The sequence below is a fragment of the Lepisma saccharinum genome, chromosome 1 (genome assembly GCF_977018435.1).
Source record: "Lepisma saccharinum chromosome 1, izLepSacc3.1, whole genome shotgun sequence".
Classification (NCBI taxonomy): Eukaryota; Metazoa; Arthropoda; class Insecta; order Zygentoma; family Lepismatidae; genus Lepisma; species Lepisma saccharinum.
The window spans coordinates 211,762,252-211,782,423 of record NC_139229.1 but is presented as its reverse complement, the minus strand read 5'-3'; the positions used below and the strand labels follow the sequence as shown (position 1 = coordinate 211,782,423).

The window sequence follows — 20,172 nt, the reverse complement described above, 5'->3', positions numbered from 1 at the left end:
GCATTGTTTCCTCCCAAAGACCTTTTGGTATAATTTTTCCTTTGTGTTGTGCATCGACTTCTCTTCGTGTTTCAGATTCGATCGATGTAGGCGTATTTGCAGAAACTATTCGGCTCAGAGTCAGATTTAAATGAATTCCGCCCCTCCATGACTATTTTGTAGATTGTGGGTATTTTAATATGTGGGAATGTATGTGGGATACATGCCCTTCTCTACCCACCTACATTCGGAGGTGTGCGCTATTGTCCCGGTGCCTTAATATTATACCGGAACGTCAGTTACGCGAAATATTTACAGGATTCACCAGTTTATCCTTGCTCTTTATTTATAATTTCTATTTTTTTTACATGATGGTATGATTTAATATCATACCAGAAAACGAACCAATGATTATTCGGAGACAAGAATAATCGTTGGTTTACATATAATCGTGTTAGTAGGGTTAAAATGTTATTGTGTTAGATCTACAATTATTGATTTTAAGATCTTAAAGTTAGATAGAACAGGTTAGTAATACTAGTGTAAAGTGTATGAAGTGGGATAGATAAGTTAATAGGTTAGGGATTTAAAGTTGACGAGTTACTAATTGAGAGTGGTAGAATATTTGTTGTTAATTTTATCTGTTAAAAGTTAATCACCATGAATTAGTAAAGGTCTAGTAAGAAGTGTCCAGATTAATAATTCGAGACGATTTAGGGGTGGGAGAGTGTCTTACTGGAATTGCAGATTGTGGATATATGCATTACTAAAGAACTAGTTCGTAATTAATTTATATCATTAAGTTAAACGTGACTCAGGATGCAAGGAAATGGACAAGTAGTACAGCCATGGCTACCATTCATTCTCATTCTCGCGTTGTAGAAAAGTGACATACGAAGAATACAAGACGTACAAAAAAAACGATTTTCCGCACGCTTCCAGCTTTTCAATTTCTGTAAATTGAGAGACATTGAGAAGATTAAAAGAAACGGTTAGATACTATGCCAGCACAATAATTTATGATTTTGGAAACAAGAGAAATAATGGAATGGTTCCCTTTCATCATATGCTGTATTTACTTGAATACCCCGTGCACTTTTTCGATAGAGAATGTGGGTGCAAGGCTGACATGATGATTTGGTGTTTTAAGTCCACTTTATGCACAGTAAGGCTAATCGTGACTGAACCTACTGTTTAAAGTGGGATCTGAACCCCCATGTGCCTCCACCTGGTATCGAACCCGGGACCCCTTGATTACAAGGCGCCATCGAGGAGATCCCTTGCAGCTATGCAACCCGTTTTGCACAGTATCTCTGATGATCATCTATAAGAAGAATATGTACAGTGATAGGTCCTGTCGTTCTGCATGTTGTGGGGAAGAAAATAAAATATGAAAATAGTTTTGACCTGTAATATTATAATTCGCGTATTAGGTGAAAATAATCTTTCAAAGAAGTGCCGTGGGTTGCAATTTCAACGGAAGTGATAGTCGTGTTGGAGTGTAGTTGAGGGAGGATGGAATTGCTTCTTTAAGACACGTGCACAGATGTGCGAGAAATTTGCATTTACTGTAATGTAAATGATGGTTTTGCGGAGGAACATTCACACTTTCTATAGCAAATCAGAGACCCAGAACAGCCCCCTCTTTATTTTGAAATGTCATCTGCCAATAGTTAACAAAAAGAGTGAAAGATGTGTCATGTGCACATCGCTGGCACCGAGTACTCGAGTACAATACCGTAAATCGCCAAAGAAATCCGGCTGACAGCGATATGGCAACATCGCAAATTATGCCAGCCGCCTAATTTCTTGTCTCCAAGTGTAGGTTAGGTTAGGTTCTAACCATGGTGACCTTCGGGAGGATCACGTGACTAAAGATAGGCCCGATAATAATGGCGGTCATCGAAATGGAACCAAACAGCTTCCGATGCTCTTGGGACGAACCGTGTAATTTAACCCAAGTTGCACACCGAAGCTAAGTCCTCAGAAGCGGACCGAATCCGGAAGCGAGAATAAAAGCAATATCGAACGATATTATAGTCCATTTCCAGGAACATGTTCCCTCATGCCCCACGCGATCGCCTCCTCCAATTCCGACCACAAATTACTGACTTTCCGCAGCATTCGACCACTTTGCCCTATCTAGACCATTATCTAGCGCGAAGGTTTATAGCAGTGCGGCACAGCATAGTGCATGTTTGGAATCAAATCAAAGCCTGGAAATGGCAGCTTCGTAAGCAATCGGTGCTCGGGAATATTCACAGAACCATTAAAATGTTATCTTCGAATATCAATCCGCAGTTCCATTAACAGTCCTATGAGGAAGGAATATACCAATTTGAATTTGTCGAGGACTGCACACAGACCTGCCTCAGTGGCTGAGCGAATTCAGATTTCTCGCGCTCAGGACTCCCTCAGTAGCTTCCGGGGAACGATTCATGGCCTGGGATTGGTGTTTTTGGTATCTTTTTATGAATTTAAACTAATCATCTGTCACCCTGTTCGTCACGATTAGCCTAAATATGCAGAAACGCAACACAAAATAAGGAACGATCCGCAAACAAGCAGCTGCAAAAGGAAAGTGTTGTCATCCCATGACATAAAAATTATCTACGCTGCAATGAACTGTGACTACCATCAAACATACACAGAAAACATGAGTAATTTGTGAAATTAGAGACTATTGATATAGGAGCAGTGACAGCACCAGAAAAAAAAGAGTCAGAGGGGGCGGGACTATAGTCTGGGCAAGCACTCACGTTTTGTTAAAGAACATACAAAAAATGCACTTACTTATCTTGTTTTCGAAGGGGTTTGTAGCGGCTAACCAATCGACCGGAAGTTGTTCGCCCCCTTGCCCCCGTGACTGTATTGGAGACGAAACTGCAGATGTAGGCCTTCTCGTAGTGGTAACGTTGTCACTTTGCAATCAAGGAGTCTCGAGTTCGATACCCGGTGGAGGCATATATACTCCTTTTCCGGAATGTCTGGAGTAAGAGAACGCGAACGCGTCCTGGGCGCACGTTGCGGGTGTGTGCCTCGTCGAATGAACGCGCGGAGGGGAGGGGTTGCGCGGGAGAGGGTGACTCTACTGGTCATTCTCGGTCTAGTAGTTCTGTAAAACATGACAGCTCGCAAGCCTACTAGTCTCCTACATAGTCTGCCCCGCCCACATACTTTCGCCTCTGTGTGCGGCTACTCCAGACATTCCAGAAAAGTTGTATACTGGTTCGAATCCTACTTGAAACTGTTGGTCAAGTCCCAATTAGCCTCCAAACTTTTAAAAAAAATTGCGGATGCAACATTAAGCTAAAATACAACCTTTATTGCTTCACTGAATCAGCTAGAGTATAACAAGGTTGGCAACATGTAAGTAGATGAAATTGTTCCACCGCATACAGTGCGTGCTTCAAAACTTTTATAAATCAAGAAAACACGTTTAGTTTACATAAATACAATATGTTAACTACAGGTTTTATGTTACTAATGAGCAAAAGCTGAACAACTGCTGTTCAGCGACTATCGTGTCAGCCCACCTTTGCAGGCGGAATATAATGTTCTTCACTACATAGAACAATGTCCCGGTGATATGGCTCCTGTGTCGAACTTGAATGAAGTCATAGTCAGCCGATCTTGCAATTTCAGTAATGAGAGAAACTTCAAACAGGATTCGGCTAGATTGTCCAAGAAGTAGGTATCTAATTCCACGTAGTATTCTTATAAACAAGGTGATTGGAAAGCATGGACGCCTCAAGATGACCAGTCAGTCCTGAGTAGCGAAGGGGAAAGAAAGAGACACACTCTCGTTTTCTGACATCAATGTCTAAAAAAGAAATTATCTGAGAAAAATCTTGGCTCGTTTTGTGATGAAATGTAACTTGACAGATTTTGTGGGAAATTACATGGAGAACAATTTTTCAGCACCTTTAAACTTCAATTTCATCAATTCCAGATTCAATATGAAGCCTATTGGCTTTTGAAAATATAAAAGGTCACTAACTTTATTTTTCCAAATTCTGTAAGTAAGTAAGTAAGTAAGTAAGTAAGTAAGTAAGTAAGTAAGTAAGAGTAGAGTAGCTTGTAACGAACCTGAGTGCTTAAGGTTTTATATTTGTAAAATGTTAAGATTTTTAAAATGTTTGTTATTTCAAATAATGTTCAGATTATCACAGCAAACTATAGTTAGACTGGTAAAGTTGTTATTGAAACTTGTACATATGTTTTCAAATACGTCATAATCTGTTCGTGTTGACGTCACTTTTCCATCTCGGCAGAGGAAGTTTATGAACCCGCCTGGATATTTTCAACTAACGGTGGGTTGTGTCTTTGGCCAAAAGAAGATGAGTAATCGATAAGAACTTGGAAACGGGGAGATTTCAAGAACAGTTTTCGGTTTTCGAGTTTTATTCTTGCCGATAAGTTGAAAGTAAGGAACTAATTATGTAATTAGAGAATAGTCTGTGGTGAAATATTAGCTAGTTGCGTAATATATAGTTACAGACAAATTCAAGCTTAAATTGTGGATTTAATCATCGTTTTTATTGTAAAAGTGTTCAGTGTTATTACAAGACAGTACATTTATTGAAACGTAAGTTAAGATTAAATAATCTTGTGATTTAGAAGATAAATCAGTGTTAAATCTAGATAGCATGGAAGGCTCTGGGCCATCCAGATAAAGTTTCCTGCTTGTAAGAAATTCAACAAATTTCTTTCAAGTGAGGGAAAATGTCTAGCGAGGAAATTATTAATCAAAGCAGAGAGGACGTCCAAATGGAGATGAATGAAGTAGTAGAAGTAAAAAAGGACACGTCTTCAAATAAAGACGGAGAAAATATGGATGTTGATTTGGTTGCGAAGCAACCAAAAAGTCAGAACACAAAACGAAATCGAGCAAAAGTTAGTGGAAAGGAGGAATCTATAAATGCTCCAAAAATTTTCAAAGCAAACGTATTAGAGCGTACAATGCAATCAAAGGACAATGTGAATAAAAATGACTTATTCTATCCTGGGCATGATGGCCCATATATTGTGCTTGTTGAAGGTGCGGAACACAACGTTGGTAGCTTTAGTGCTATTATGTTAGGTAGTCACTTAAGAGAAGCTAGAATTAAGGTGAATTATGTTAAGGCATCGGGTCCTAATCGTGCAAAGGTTTACTTTTTAACATCCAATGATGCAAATGACTTTTACTTGAACAAAGAGTTTCAGAAGAAGTATAAAGTAAATGTCAAGATCCCGAAGAGTCTTTTACACAGAATAGGACTAATATATGGGTTACCGTTACATATAAATTTAGAAGAAGTACAAGATGAAGCAGAGGCGGAGAGAAATATTCCAATAATCAAAATGGAAAGAATGAAGAAGAAGATTTATCAAGAAAATGGGGAATTTGTGTTCAAACCGACCAAATTGATCAGCGTAACGTTTCAATCACAAAGGTTGCCCTCGCATGTAAAGCTACTCAGTAACATATTTCAGGTACAACCTAAAATAAAATCTGTGATGCAGTGCAGGAATTGTTTCCGTTTCTCTCACACAAAGGATGTTTGTAAGTCCAAAGCGATATGTCCAAGGTGCGGTGATTATGAACATGATGATATATGTGCTGCAGTACCTAAATGCATAAATTGCTCAGGAAATCATCTTGCAACTGAGAGGTCGTGCAGTAAGTGGGAAGAGGAAAGAGAAATTCAGAAGGTGATAGCATATGAGGGCTGTTCATATCAAGAAGCAAAGAGAAAAGTTAGTTCTAGTAGTTCATTTATGACCGAAAGAGACGATTATTCTTATGCAAACATACTACAAGATTTCCCAGAGTTAAAAACAACTAAAGCAGAGTCTTCCTTTGTACAAGCTCCAAGTTCAGCAATTACAACAGGTAACAGATATGAGGTGCTGGCCACTCTAAGAGATGAGGAATCAGGGACATCAAGAAACTTATATTCTTGGAAATCTTCTCAACCTCATCTTTACAACATGAACAATAGTTATGCTGATCGAAGATTTGGGAAGATATGTAAAAGTAAAGAAGTTATGAAAAATAAAGGTATGCAAAATCTAAAGTCGTGTGACAATCCTCAAACCCAAAACGAACAAGAAAGACCAGATTATGTATTACTAAATTCCCAAATCAGTCCAACGTCAGTGACAACAACGGAAAAACGAAAATTACGAACTAGCATCCCACAATATGACTCTCAAAAGCAAATAATGATTAGTTTGTTACAAGTTATGGCAAAACTAACGTCTAACATAACTGTGGATGATAATCTTCAGAGAATTAAAAATATTCTAGTCGATTGTACAAATATTACTTCACAGTTATTGAAACTTATTGAAGAGCTTGAATCATATGAAGATGCTCAACATTAAATATAATAATCAGTAAGTTATCACATGCAAAATATGTTTTTGTTTGTTCAATGGAATTTATGCTCGTTTCCTTCAAGAAAACTTGAACTCATGAAACTGATAGAAGAGCATCATCCTCTCATTATATGTGTGTGTGAAGTATGGGGGGATGGAAGAGTTTCAATTGAAATAAAAAATTATCATGCAGTAATTAATCAAAAAGGCGGAAAAGGAGTGGGTATATTTGTACATGAAAGTCTGGCATTCCAACCCATATCATTTAATCCCAATTTAGTGATTCTTCGAGAATATCGGGTGGAAGTAGTGGGAATACAAGTGCAAATTATGAATAAAATATTTACTGTTATCTCGATCTATATACCATCTACCTATACATCGCAAAAAATTGCAGTGAAACATTTAAGGTCTATGATTAGTTCATTCAAGACTCCATTAATCATAACTGGAGATTTCAATTGCCACCACCCATTGTGGGGTCGACAGGCAGCAGATAAGTTGGGTCGAACTCTTGTTGAATGGATGGAGGCGGAACAGTTAACTATAATAAATGATGGTTCACCTACTCATATGCCTAGAAATGGAAGTAATCCGTCATCTATAGACTTAACATTAATTTCAGAAAAGTATTGTGCAGACTTTACATGGGAAGCCGATGTGGACTTGAGAACAAGCGATCATTATCCATGTTATTTTTACCTGGCTTATTGCCAAGCAACAAATGAAAGAATATTAACTATTCGCAAATGGAAAGTATTCAAAGCTAATTGGTCTAATTATACTAAACTTTTAAATATTTATTTCTCAGAGGATGATGGATTAAAACCTGATAATATTACATACGAGGAGTTTGTAAAAACCATTTCGGCTGCGATGGACTTGAGCTGTCCCAGGGTGATAAAAAGTAGTCAGCAACACTTCCCAAAGATATACTGGTGGACAGAAGAGTGTGCTGAAGCAAAACTACATAGAGTCGAATTAGCAAGAATATACGCACGTCAACCAAATCCGGAGAACTGGATAACATTCAGACACTCTGTGGCCAAATCAAACAGATTATGCATAAAAGCAAAAAGAAAATCATGGAAATTATTTTGTGAAAATTTACACCCAAGCATGAAATTAGGATATGTGTGGAATAAGTTTAGGTCGCTCAAAAATCCTCGTACAGCAAATGTGGTCCCTTTGAAATCAAATTGGAAGACTGAATTTATTCAGAAACTCATACCTACAGTGTCAGACGGAGTAGTTGAGACACCAAATGAATTATGTAGTTACACATCAAAACTACGTTCGGCGAAAGGTTTTGCAACTCCAATTTCAAAAGAGGAAATCTATGAAATCATCGGCAACAGTAAAGAATCTGCTCCAGGGATGGATGGAATTACTTATTCGATGATCAATCACCTTCCAGATATAGCGTTAAAGGCGATGTGCACAATTTTTAATAAATTCTTAAATAATGGAAAAGTACCAGAAGATTGGTCCAAACAGTTGATTATTCCAATTTTAAAAACAGGCAAGGACCCTCAAATAGGTAAATCATATAGACCTATAGCTTTGACGTCAGTTTTAGGAAAGATATTTGAGAAACTGATACAAAAAAGAATAGAATGGTTTTTAGAAAGCCAAAACATATTTCAGTTCGAACAAATAGGATTTCGAAAGGGATTAGGATGCCAAGACGGATTAATCACTCTTTCCTCGTATATTTTCGACTCACTGAAAAGAAACAGAATTGTATTAGCTGCATTCTTAGATGTAAGCGCAGCTTATGATAATGTAGATATTAATATCCTAATCCAAACAATACAACAGCTAAAAATACCTCACAACTATGTTTTGATATTATGGAAGTTACTCAGTAAAAGATCCGTATATTTCCACTTTTTCAGTGAAAGTAGAGGACCGTATTCAGCCTGCAAAGGGTTACCTCAAGGAAGTCCTTTAAGTCCTTTGTTATTCAACATATATATGATCGGGATGAAAAGGAAATTAATTCCAACAGTCAATTATCTTCAATATGCAGATGATATCTGTATCTATATGTCCACGACACAAATTCACACTGATTTTCCTGTTTTAGAGGAACAAATATTGGAAGTGCAAAAGTGGCTTGAAAGTAAAAAACTCTCCATTTCAATGGAAAAATCTAATATTACACTTTTTAGTAAAAAGGGAACACCTCCAATAGTTCACTCAATGTCCAGAAAAACAAGAATTCCCATTACATCCAGAGTAAAATATTTAGGTGTCATCTTGGATGAAAAACTAACTTGGAAGGATCAAATAAAAGCAATACAAGTCAAATCAGAAAAAGTGTTTAATTTGTTCAAAGCAATAGCAAATACTCAGTGGGGATGTCATCCTCGAGTTATGCTTTTATTTTACAAGAATTATTTTCGGCCTATGATAGATTATTCTCTATTGGCAATGTGTAACTTGACAGAAGGAAAATTGAATTCCATTGATGTCATACAAAGGAAATTCTTGAGAAGATGTTTAGGCGTTATGAACAGCACTCCAAACGTAGTAGTATACATGGAAGCGGGTGAATGTTCCATTTCATGTAGACAGAAGATGTTAGCAGCAAATATGCTCTTCAAAGTGAAATCATATTGTGAGCATCCTTTCAACAATGTACTAACAAATATGATACACTTAAATGAAACAGGAAAAATAACAAACAGAAAATCTGCTATGTGGATAGAATTGTATAATTCGTTTTGTCAAGAATATCAGGATGTTCTACAGATGCGTTCACGGCCTGTTTTTTCATTAGATTATCCTCAACAGTCTCTGGATAATATTCATTTCCCTCGTTATTCGCACATATCGGAATATTTTACTCAATGGCCAAGTTTTTATTTCATATACACAGATGGATCTAAAAGTGAGTCAGGAGTTGGATGTGCAGTGTACGATCCACAACATAAAACAGACCTATTATTTCGGCTTCCACAAGACTGTTCAATATTTACAGCAGAATCTTACGCAATTTACCAAGCTTTAATATATGTCCAAAAATTAAATTTACGAAAGTTCTTAATACTTACTGACTCGCAAAGTGTATTACAGGCTCTTAAATCTTCGTACAAGAGTCTTTACAAATTATCCCCTTATATTATAAATTGCATACAATTAGTTCAAACAATACAAAAATCTGGAAAAACCATTGAGTTTTCTTGGGTTAAAGCTCATAGCAATATTGCAGGTAATTCTCATGTAGATGAATGTGCAAAGAAAGCAGTGCGCCTTCCAAATATTACGAACTTATCATTATACTATACGGATCTTCTCCCTAGAGTAAAGAAGAAAATTCTGAATGAATGGTTTGATTGGTGTCGAAATGAACTTACAACAGTTGGAGAATCATACAGACCATTTGCTGAATTCAAAACACAAAAACCATGGTTTCATCATGTAAGTGCTACAAGAAATGTAATTGTATTAATTAATAGACTGAGAACGGGCCATTTGTGTACTAGGCAACATTTATCCAAAATTGGAATAACGAACAATAAGAAATGTGAATGTGGCTGGGAAAGTGCAGATGCACAACATATAATACTGGAATGCTCAAAATATAATAGAGAGAGAAATATCTTGTATAAAACTTTAAATAATCTAAAGGTTCAGTTTCCAACAAATTTGTTAAGTTTAGTTGTTAATCCAGATGTGAGAATTGGTTATAGTTTGTTATCATTTTTAAGGAAGTGTAACATACAATTGTAAAAGGCAAAATGTTGAAAAAAAAAAAATCTAATATCTGTAAAATAGGGGGGATGGACTGATAATTTTATTGTAAAACAATTGTGTTTGTATTGTTATGGACAAAAAACGGCATAAAAGCTGTTAGGTTCCAAATAAAGGAATGAATGAATATGTAATTAGACTTTCGACACTTGTGAGTGAATTGCACAACGTTATTTTTAAAGTTCTAGTGCTTTAATTGTTAGTTTTATGAGAAACGGATTATCTACGTGTATGCGATTTGTAACCTTATATTCATATAATAGAAAAATGCATATGCAGGTGTGCACCTACAACAGTGTATAATTTCAGATGTTGGTGGTGTTATACTTGTTACCCAGCAAGCCCTGATGATTTACTAAGATTCTCACGTTCCCTAATAAAGGAGTAGCGGACTGACTTCGTGACGACAGGTGTCCTACCGGAGGACGTTGCAGCTTTGACATTTATAAGGGCTCCAAGACGGCATCTCATGGTAACAGTATACCGTAGTGTGTCAAAGTCACAAAGTCACTCCAAAGCTCCTTCACACCTTGATTAAAAGTTCTATAAGATGAATCAATAGCCTCGTCTTGTTCGCTGAACTTCTTGACTCTCTCTGCACTCGCGCATCTAGTTGATTAGTGACGCAACACAGACTCGTCTACTTCTTTGATTTGGTGTCAAGTAGTGTATTTGCTATCTGCACCCTTTGCACTACATTCTGGAGCGGTGTAACGTGTGACGGATGGTCATGTGGTGTGTGCTAACTAATCAAATGAACCTTTAAAGCAGAAGATAGGAATTTCTTGAATCTTCTGAACTTGAACGCCGCTATCCGTCTACTTGGTGAACGTCATTTCCATACACTAGCCTGGCACCGGGATACACCTGCACTACACCTAGTGTCATAAAGTGCAGCGAACTAGACGGGGCTTATGGTGCATCTAAAACACTACACCTGGTGCCAAAAGGGCCTCCTCGATGGCGTAGTTGTATCGTCGTCGCCTTGTAATCAAGGGGTCTCGGGTTTGATAACCGGTGGAGGCACATAGTGGTTCGGATCCCACATTAAACTGTAGGTCCAGTCCCGATTATCCTTACTGTGCATATGGTGGACTTAACATACCAACTCAATCAAAAATCTGTTGTTAAAAGTGTAGGGAACTAGACGAAGCTAATAAAAATTATAGAGAAAAAACAAAACGTGTCCGTAATCAAGATGACAATGTTACCTCAAAGCTTTAGATCGCACGTGGTCAGTCATTCAAGGTCATCGCCGCTTACAAACTAGACACACGTTCCAGAATGAAACACGGTGCAACTTTTTTTTTGACGTAACTTAAAAAAAACCTTCCTCTACTGCAACTACAGACATAGCTACTGCATTTCTTTTATCGATCTCGAAATTTGCTATTTGTCACGAATATATCGTGTTTATGCAAAGCGTGCTTGAAAAAAAAATCGTCCGTATCATAATACTTACTTTATAGCGTGCTCTGAAGAAGTTAAGAAGCTGATATGGCCTGTATATCGAGGTCGGAGGCTTCACGACTTTTTCTTTCATGTGAGAATATTGCGGCAAATTATATTGTCGCGGCCTATTTTGCGGTATTTGTACACTTTCCGCTTGCAGGGAGAATTTCTGAAGCAGGCAGATTTTCTTGAAGTTTGTTGACAAAGTAAGAAAGATAATTAGGGGATATATACCTGCTGGTGGATATTATCTAGATCAGAAGAAAAGTCAAAGACAAAAATGATGGTTTTGAAAAAAGTATTCACAAGTATTGTGCCTTTAAAAGGAAATATTAAAATACCATTAAGCCTTGTTTCCATGATATGAAAAATTCAATATGCTGACCAAGGCAGAAATTTATTTTATTTTAAAACATAAACGATATTTAAACATACGAGAGAAACAGGACATGACATAGAGTGGGATGAGGCTAAGCAGATAGGAAGGGAGAAGAGAATACCAGTGAGAAAATGGATGGAGGCCAAGGAAATAGAGAAGAAACAAGAAGGCACAATGAACTGGAATGGGGGACTCAAGATAAACAAGGAATGGAAGAAGGTGTTAGAAAGAGTGGAAAGGACAAGAGAGAAAGAGGAGAGAAGAAGGAAGAGGAATGAAGGAAGAAAGGATAAGGAGAAAGAGCGTAACATAAAGAGCCCAACCACTTTCCAGATGAAAGGAAATGTTCAGCTAAATCGCCTGTCAGGTAAAAGTACAGTTGACAAGGTAAGGCCACCTGCTGGAATGTTCCAGAAAAAACAACTTTCTAATAATCTTGTGTCTGCAGGGGAGTGATTTTTGTGTATATATATAAATATATATCTTCCTGTTTTGTACCTTGTTCTATTTGTACTTGGTGCAGAGTCTGAAGAAGACCTTACTAGAAGGTTGAAACGTTACGTTTAGTTTATGTTTTAAAATAAAGTAAATTTATGCCTTGGCCAGCATATTGAGTTTTTTCAGAAATATTAAGTTTCAATATGATTTCTGAACCCTACCGTTATTCATGTAGTGTATATTTTGTAAATTTTGCTTATTTTGCATCACTATTCAACCTCTCTAGGTTAATAGCGACCATGCGGATAAATAGTGAATTTATGAAGCATATACAGAAACAAAATCCATGTCCTATGTGAGACTCGAACCTTGGATGCTGTGTTGTTATCACAGCTTCTTCACGGATATTGGCTAGCGTGAAAGGGTATTGCAGTATTGTGACATAGGGGATTGTACGGTGCAGTTCTTATTTTCGTCATTTATTGCTGTCTCTTTTCCCCTTTTGGCTAATCGCGGCGATGAGCATTAGTGATGATTAGCTGGAACTTAAGAAGGAACATTCATAATTTCGTGGTATTAAACGCGCTTGGCCACCCAACAGGTGTGCCCGGTTTTTGTTAAATGCCGGCCAAAATAAAGTGAATTTTGAGAGAATCATCACGTAAAAATTCAGAAAAGAAAAAAAAAACGCCTATATAAGTGATAGGTTCGTGTGAGAGATATGGATATGTAGGTTGTTATTAGTAGACTAGAAAAACATCAGACGTTGAACAAGCAACATATTTAATTGAAAACTGGATGTATGTCCGAAACATTCACATGCATTGTGGCACACGATACACAATACCTAGTCACAGAACATATCTGCCATTAGCCATGCACTAACACAGGGTCGTAACAGTAACATTTTGTTGTCTGTAAATTGTTTGTTCGATGCTGTGCTATACGACACACCATGATAATACTTTTACTTTTTCTTTCCAGTTGCCTTCCTGAACTGCATCATCTGGAAGGAGCCGCAGCAAGTCCTCTTCCAACTGGCCAACAGCTGCTTCTTCATCTCCTACATCGCCCCCAGCACCCGCCATGGCGTCCTCTTCATGCACGGAGTCCTCATAGTTGGTGAGCTTCTTCATTTTGTACATTTCGTGGCCATTATATTAAGATGTTTTTTATGCTACACTCATATTTGATTATTTTTAAGAAATTTCAGAAATGTCGAAATTTTCATAATTTGTATACAGTTCACTGATTTCTGCTTCATACGTTTGTTTGATCACCAATCTATGATTCTTTTGATTTTTAATATCACATGCTTGCTTGCATTTTCATTTAAAATTAACTTCCTTTCTTACGAAAATGAAAAGAAAATATATAATTTAATTATTACTATTCTCTTTTCACTTATATTATAATTTTCATCTTGATCGTACACATAATCCTTCCCTGCATTGTAAGTCTCTAGAAAGACAAATACAATTTCCTGTCTGCAAGTCTTGGAAAAGATAAATACAATTTTCTGGCTAAATATACATGATAATACCTCGATATGAACTGCATGCTACATCTTCCACGGCACAAGCCCATTTTTTTAGTCCCAGAATGCAGAATTTTCCAAATTCCCTCCCTTTATGAAAAAATGTTCAGTGTAGTGTTAAATAATTGAAGAAATGTATTCTCCTTCAGATTTGAATGTATTCTTTATCATGCAATTATAGTGGCTAAAAAGTAAATTTATCTTAATTTTTCACTGGAAATGACAGCTATTTCCTGTTCAATTTTACATTCTGAAATAATAAGCCTGGAGCACGAGCGATGCATTCTAGGAAATAAATATTAAGTGTCGAAAATGCCAAATGGAATTAGAAGATGTAGTTATTATGGAATATTTAATTACGAAATGGAGCATAAACTCTTTTTAATCCGAGCTCTTACAAACTATAACTTTGAATGTAGGGCGCCACAGCGCAAGACAAAGAAAACATTTCTACACACAAAGACCAAGTCAACGTGTTTAAGTTTTCCCCTGCATTGAGAATGAAGGACGCTGCGAATGAACTACTAAGAACTTTAGACTTTCATATATTCACGGACACATGTAGTGTACTGAAGAAGATGTACATCAATAAGTGCATAAACTATGCTCATTAGGTATTTTCTTTTCTGGTATGTTAAACATAATTGGGAGATATAGTTATTCTTGCTGAGCAAATAAATAATAACAATAACAGCAACATTTCCAAGATAAAAGTGAATGATAGTTTGAAAACTTCATTTCTAGACAGGAAAAAGTAACACACTTCACAGATGTTATTGCACTTCCGATAAATTTATACGAAATATGTCAATATTCGGTGGTGTTATTCATAAAATCATATACGTATAATACAACCCATACTGCTTTCTGTATTTTTTTTAAAGAAAAATTGGAGAAACCCCCGGAAAGAGGCCTTCTCCACCCGAATACTTTCAGGGGTATGCGGTTTTGCCCTGGTACTTAAAAACCCTTTGTTGTCCTTTATTCTTCTATTTTGGGTTATACATTTACAGTTAGGAGTACCATTACTGTTCTGGTTTCCAGGACAGGGAAGGTTTTCTGTTTATTCGTAATTCTTCTAGCATCTTTGTATGTACGTGTATTCACATATTGTTACAATTATCGGTATTAAAGTACAACAAATGCAACAGATAGTTAAATTATATGATTATATTACGTATTACATATGACGTGAATATTAGTAATTAACATATTACATGACCAAGTTACGAGTTGGAGTATCTCGGCTATTCTGGTTTCCAGGACAGGCTAGATTTACAGTTTGTTCGTAAATATTCTATGGTCTTTATTCAGTCATACGTTTATTCACATATTTCTTCATATGTTGGTATTAAGGTACAACATATAATTATATTACATGATTAATACTAGTTAACATTTTATGTGACCCTGTTACCAGACAAAGAACATCTCTAATTGATTTACCCAATATTTGTACCCAAAATATATATATAGTGTGTCCGAGAAAAAATTCTATGATTTTCTGTTCCAAATAAACTTTATTTGACATTTCTGCCGTTAACGATTGTTGAGTTATTTAAATTCTTTATTGGTATATTTTTTCTCGGACACACTGTATTTTTCAAGTAGTGTTGGGGAAAGAATCATATTTATATCTGCACCAATAAGTGGCAGAGCACATCCGTTACCGAGGAACTATTTTCTTGCTCGCCAGGTTTTATGCTGTTCTCCACATGGGCCTGGAATGTTATCTGTGCCCCGGACATCTTCTCCTGGAACTTCAGCTTCATGATCCTCAACATGGGGCAACTGCTCTACATCATCTACCAGATGAGGCCGGTGAAGTTCGACGACGAGCTGGAGGAGGTATACCAGACGCTCTTCTACCCATTCAAGGTAAGGAATCGAAATATTTTGCAAATATTATGGCATTTATAGGTCTTCTGCGGCTTCAACCCATACCAGTTGGCTTTCATTCATACATTCATTGAATTCTACTCAGTGGCAGGTGTTCCCTTGCAACCTCCATGCTGTTCGATCTTAAACCCTTCGCGTTGTAGAAGCGTACGTAGAACCCATTTATTTTAATGTCGTCAATCATTTCGTATCTTCTTCTTCCTTGGATTTTCTTTCCATTGACCATTCCTTCAATATCCTTAGGATACAGTTTCTTCTCACCCAGTGACCCAACCATTTCTTCTTCTCCTCGTGATTTTTTACAGCATTGATCTCTTTTCCACAACTCTTTCTAGCACTAACACATAACCACATTTCCAGAGCTTCCAGTCGCTTTTTCTCACTTGTTCTCAGTGTCCATGTTTCCGCACCACATACAGCTACACTTCATACAAAGCATTTCATTAGTTTTTTCCTCAGTTCTTTGTTCATAGATCCACAGAAAATATTTGTCTTTTTATTGAAGGCTTCCTTCGCTATTAATATTCTTACTTTTATTTCTTGGCTGCAATTAATATCATTGCTTATGATGCCTCCAAGATATTTAAAGATGTCTACTTGTTCGATTCTCTTACCTCTGACATTCAGTTTTGCCATTCTCGGTTTTCTTCCGATCGCCATTTCTTTCGTCTTATTCACATTTATTTTCATCCTGAACTGTTCACAGTGGGTATTCATTTCTGCTAGCATGGAATTCATGGTCCCTTCATTTTCTGCCAACAGGGCCATGTCATCTGCAAATCGTATACAAGATATTTTCCTTCCTCCTACTGCTACCCCTTTTTTGCTCTGGAACTAGTTTTTAAGCTTTTCTTCTAAATAGATATTTGCTAACTTATGGAGGAAATTCAAGCATGAACGTGTCAAAATCAAACTTGCGTCCTGATGTTCACGTGACGTCATGTTTACTAGTCATTATGAGTTCCAGGTTTGAATCATGCAGAAATAAGTTTTGGACCAATTATACAGACCAATAAACGATTGAAAGAAACAATTATTCCTTCGTCACCAACAGCGGTGGAGAAATTTGTAGCGCGTCACGAAGAAAGGGTTCCCGTGGTCGAATCGTGGTTATGGAATAGATATTTCATTTTGTTCATCTATTTCATCACTTTGCCTTTCTTCCTCATGACTACAATCAACGTAGAGATGTACAAACACGACATAAAATAACCAAAATATAAAAATGTCTTCTAGTTTCAACATTTTAAAAAATATTTGTAATTCGCTATTCCGCCACTTTTGGCTAACCGCGAATATGGTGATGAAAAATAGAAGGAGCAATCACAAACACACATAGTCAGGACCCAATTGGCTCTAAGTCCAGACGCTGGATCCTCGTCAGTCTGCAAAATGCATTCCAGGGTGTATTACGTGGAAGAAAGGTTGACATTTGCGTGTTTTCAGAAAATATCACTCCTTAATTTCAAGCATTTATCAGTTTAATATACTCGGAGTTGAATTTTTCTTCAGTGATTCAGTTTAAACGGTGTAACAAAGGAAGCGATAATCTTTGCACTACAACACGGATACAAGAAATGAAAGAAAACAAAAGGCAAAAAGGAATAGAGTTTAGCAGGGAGAAGTGGACGGACAGAGAAGAGATAAAAAGGGAGAATGATGTTAAACATGGTTCCTTGCACAGAAAGATGAAAATAAATTATTAAGAGTTTATGAAAATATTTCAAAGACATTTCGACCTAAAAGAGGTGAAACATCATGTGGGTTGGAAAATTAACGTAGTAACTGTATAATCCATGTTCATAGACTGAGATTATTACAATAATTAAAACAAGAAGACTTCGGTGAGCAAACCTACAGTCCAGTCGAGTGTGCTTCCTTAAGGGCCGGATTTTTATGTAATTATTAGACTGAGCATTTGCCCTAAAAATTCTTTCTTTTGGATTCATATCCACAAAACGTAGGCTTTTAAGTTACAAATCCATCAGGCAATTTCTTTACGAAAATCTCTCTGTTTTAGTGCCCGTTTCAGCCTATTTCAGTCTAAACGCACGGCCGTGAAAATAGGCGGCTGGGCACAATTGCGCTGGTGCCACATATGGAATAAGCAAAGCTACAGCGGGACAAAAGTAGCTGGTTTCCACGCACTGTGTGGCAACGTCAACCGGGCTGCGTTTCCTAGTTCAAGCGTCAGGTCGATCTCTCTCCGGGGCACTTTTGTGTCATCACTGACCGTTCGAGCAAATGCTGTTAGTTCGTATCTCATAGATTACAAAGACCAACTCCACAACAAGATCTTACATTCTCTTAAACCTCCGAACGCACGGGGTTGTGCTCCGACGTGGCAACAGCGCGAACTTCTGCCACCCGCCTAATTTCATGGACGTGAGTTTAAGTCCCTACTTCCAAGATATCTAGATTTTTGAGTGCTTAACATGAGCGTCGGATAGGAGGAAGGGTGTCAAAAAGGTTCTTCGACCCCCCCCCCTCCCTTCGGCATAGCTCATTTCAAGTTCCAAAAAAAAGTAAAAGAGAAATATTGTTATTTTTATTGTTAATGACATAAATAAACTTCAGTTTCTTTGTAACTACAACCCTAGATACCTAAGGGGGGGTGTCCCATGGTCCTCTAAATCCTGAATTAAGCATAATACATGTAACTAACTAACTCTCTAGTCTTCTTAAACTCGAAGGGTCATGGCTGCAGCAACACAAGCCTCCCATCTGTCCCTATCCTGGGCAAGATCAATCCAATCTTTTCCACCCTTACCGATTTCCTTTAGGTCCATCTCAACGTTATCCCTCCATCTTCGTGTTGGCCTTCCCACTGGTCTCTTACCATCAGGTTTTCCAACAAGAATCCTGTAAACTCTTATTTCCTCTCCCATTCGTGTTTGCCCATCTTCTTGATTTAATTATTCTAGTAACATCTCGACAGGAATACAAATTCTGCAGTTCTACATTACCATCTCTACCCCCTGCCTCCTCATCCCTTTTAGTCCAAATATTTTGCATAATACATGTTAACAAGATAACATAACACGCATTTGTATTTCTACGGGTGTTAAATTTGACTTTGCCTGCTATTGGTTTTGGTTAGTGTTAAAGTAACCTTATAGAGCACTCTCCTTGTGTGTGAAAGCTTGAGGGTCAGAAATTCCTGAAGAACCATTCGACGTACATTTGTAAAAATTTAACTTCAGGACTGTGAAAAAATATTTCTTAGAGGACTACTGTTAGCTTTTTTCATTAACTGCATCAGTGTCCAGAAAATTAGTTAATTTTACTCTTGAAATATCGCATTTTTTCACTTTCACTGCTCATGCGCTCACCACAGGACCTCTCGGTCACCTATGAGTTGCTAGGTAGAGGGAACACAGCAGGTGGTTTCGTCCAAGCATACAATGGACCATATTAGTGTGATGTCATGCTGGAAGATTGAGCCCAAACAATGCGGTCACGTGGTTTAGCCTATTCAAAAATATTGAATTTTCCATCTGATGGGGTAGCTTTAAGAATTGTGACAGCAGTTATGAAACAAAATTGTGATGCGAATTCTACATCAATGTGAAGATGAGATTTCGGAGAACACGTCTGTATAACACATGCCTTACAGATGAGAATGCGAAGAATAAATGGAGTGGGAAATTGAGTAAAGCGAATGCTCCCAACGGTGTCCGATCAGAAATGGAAGCCAATGGACGGCGCCGATGCAGTCACTTGAGGCTGCTGGTTTCCCATCATCCACAGCGGCAATGTGATTGCACTTGAGATCGACTGAGCTTCAGGCCGGTTTTGGCTGTGTTCGGAACTGGAATATCTACATATCTTTTTAAAAATAAATTGTATGATTTTCTTACTCCAGTTATCATTTACTTTATTCTAGTAAGGTATGTGTAATATATAGCTATATTAATATTGTGAAAGTCACTCAGGGTGTCCATATAGAGGTTTATTAATAATGAGAACATTGTTCACTAAAATTTCTTTGAGTCAATGAATGTGATGCCATGTCCAAGAAACTTTATCTGTTATCTCTTATCGGATGAATATTTTATGGACATCCTGTATAAGAGGAAATATTTTCTTATCTAAAATCCTTGCCTTAAAAAGTTTTAAAAAGAGCCCCTTGAGAGATGTTAAAAGTGCAAGGTTGTACGTACACAGGACAAATTTGACACATTAAAAATACACTAAAATCTTCCTCAGTAACAGCGTAACAGGTCTGCCCTTCTCAAAAAACAAAAAATATCTCTACAGACACTGTCATCAACTCCCAAAATTTATGACAAACAGTTGGGAAGCTTAAAAGTTTGTCTGAGGAAAACAAAATCGCCACATTCGATGAGAATATGACGAACAC

General features: G+C 37.3%; 1 protein-coding gene across 1 annotated transcript in view; it reads left to right on the top strand.

The window, feature by feature from the left end:
* LOC145978898 (popeye domain-containing protein 3-like) overlaps positions 1-20,172 on the top strand; it is a 127,079-nt gene that overhangs the window by 23,708 nt on the left and 83,199 nt on the right. The window contains exons 3-4 of the mRNA XM_083111843.1: positions 13,358-13,495; positions 15,607-15,788. Of these exons, the coding sequence (XP_082967969.1) occupies positions 13,358-13,495; positions 15,607-15,788 (320 nt within the window). The remainder of the gene's footprint in view (positions 1-13,357; positions 13,496-15,606; positions 15,789-20,172) is intronic.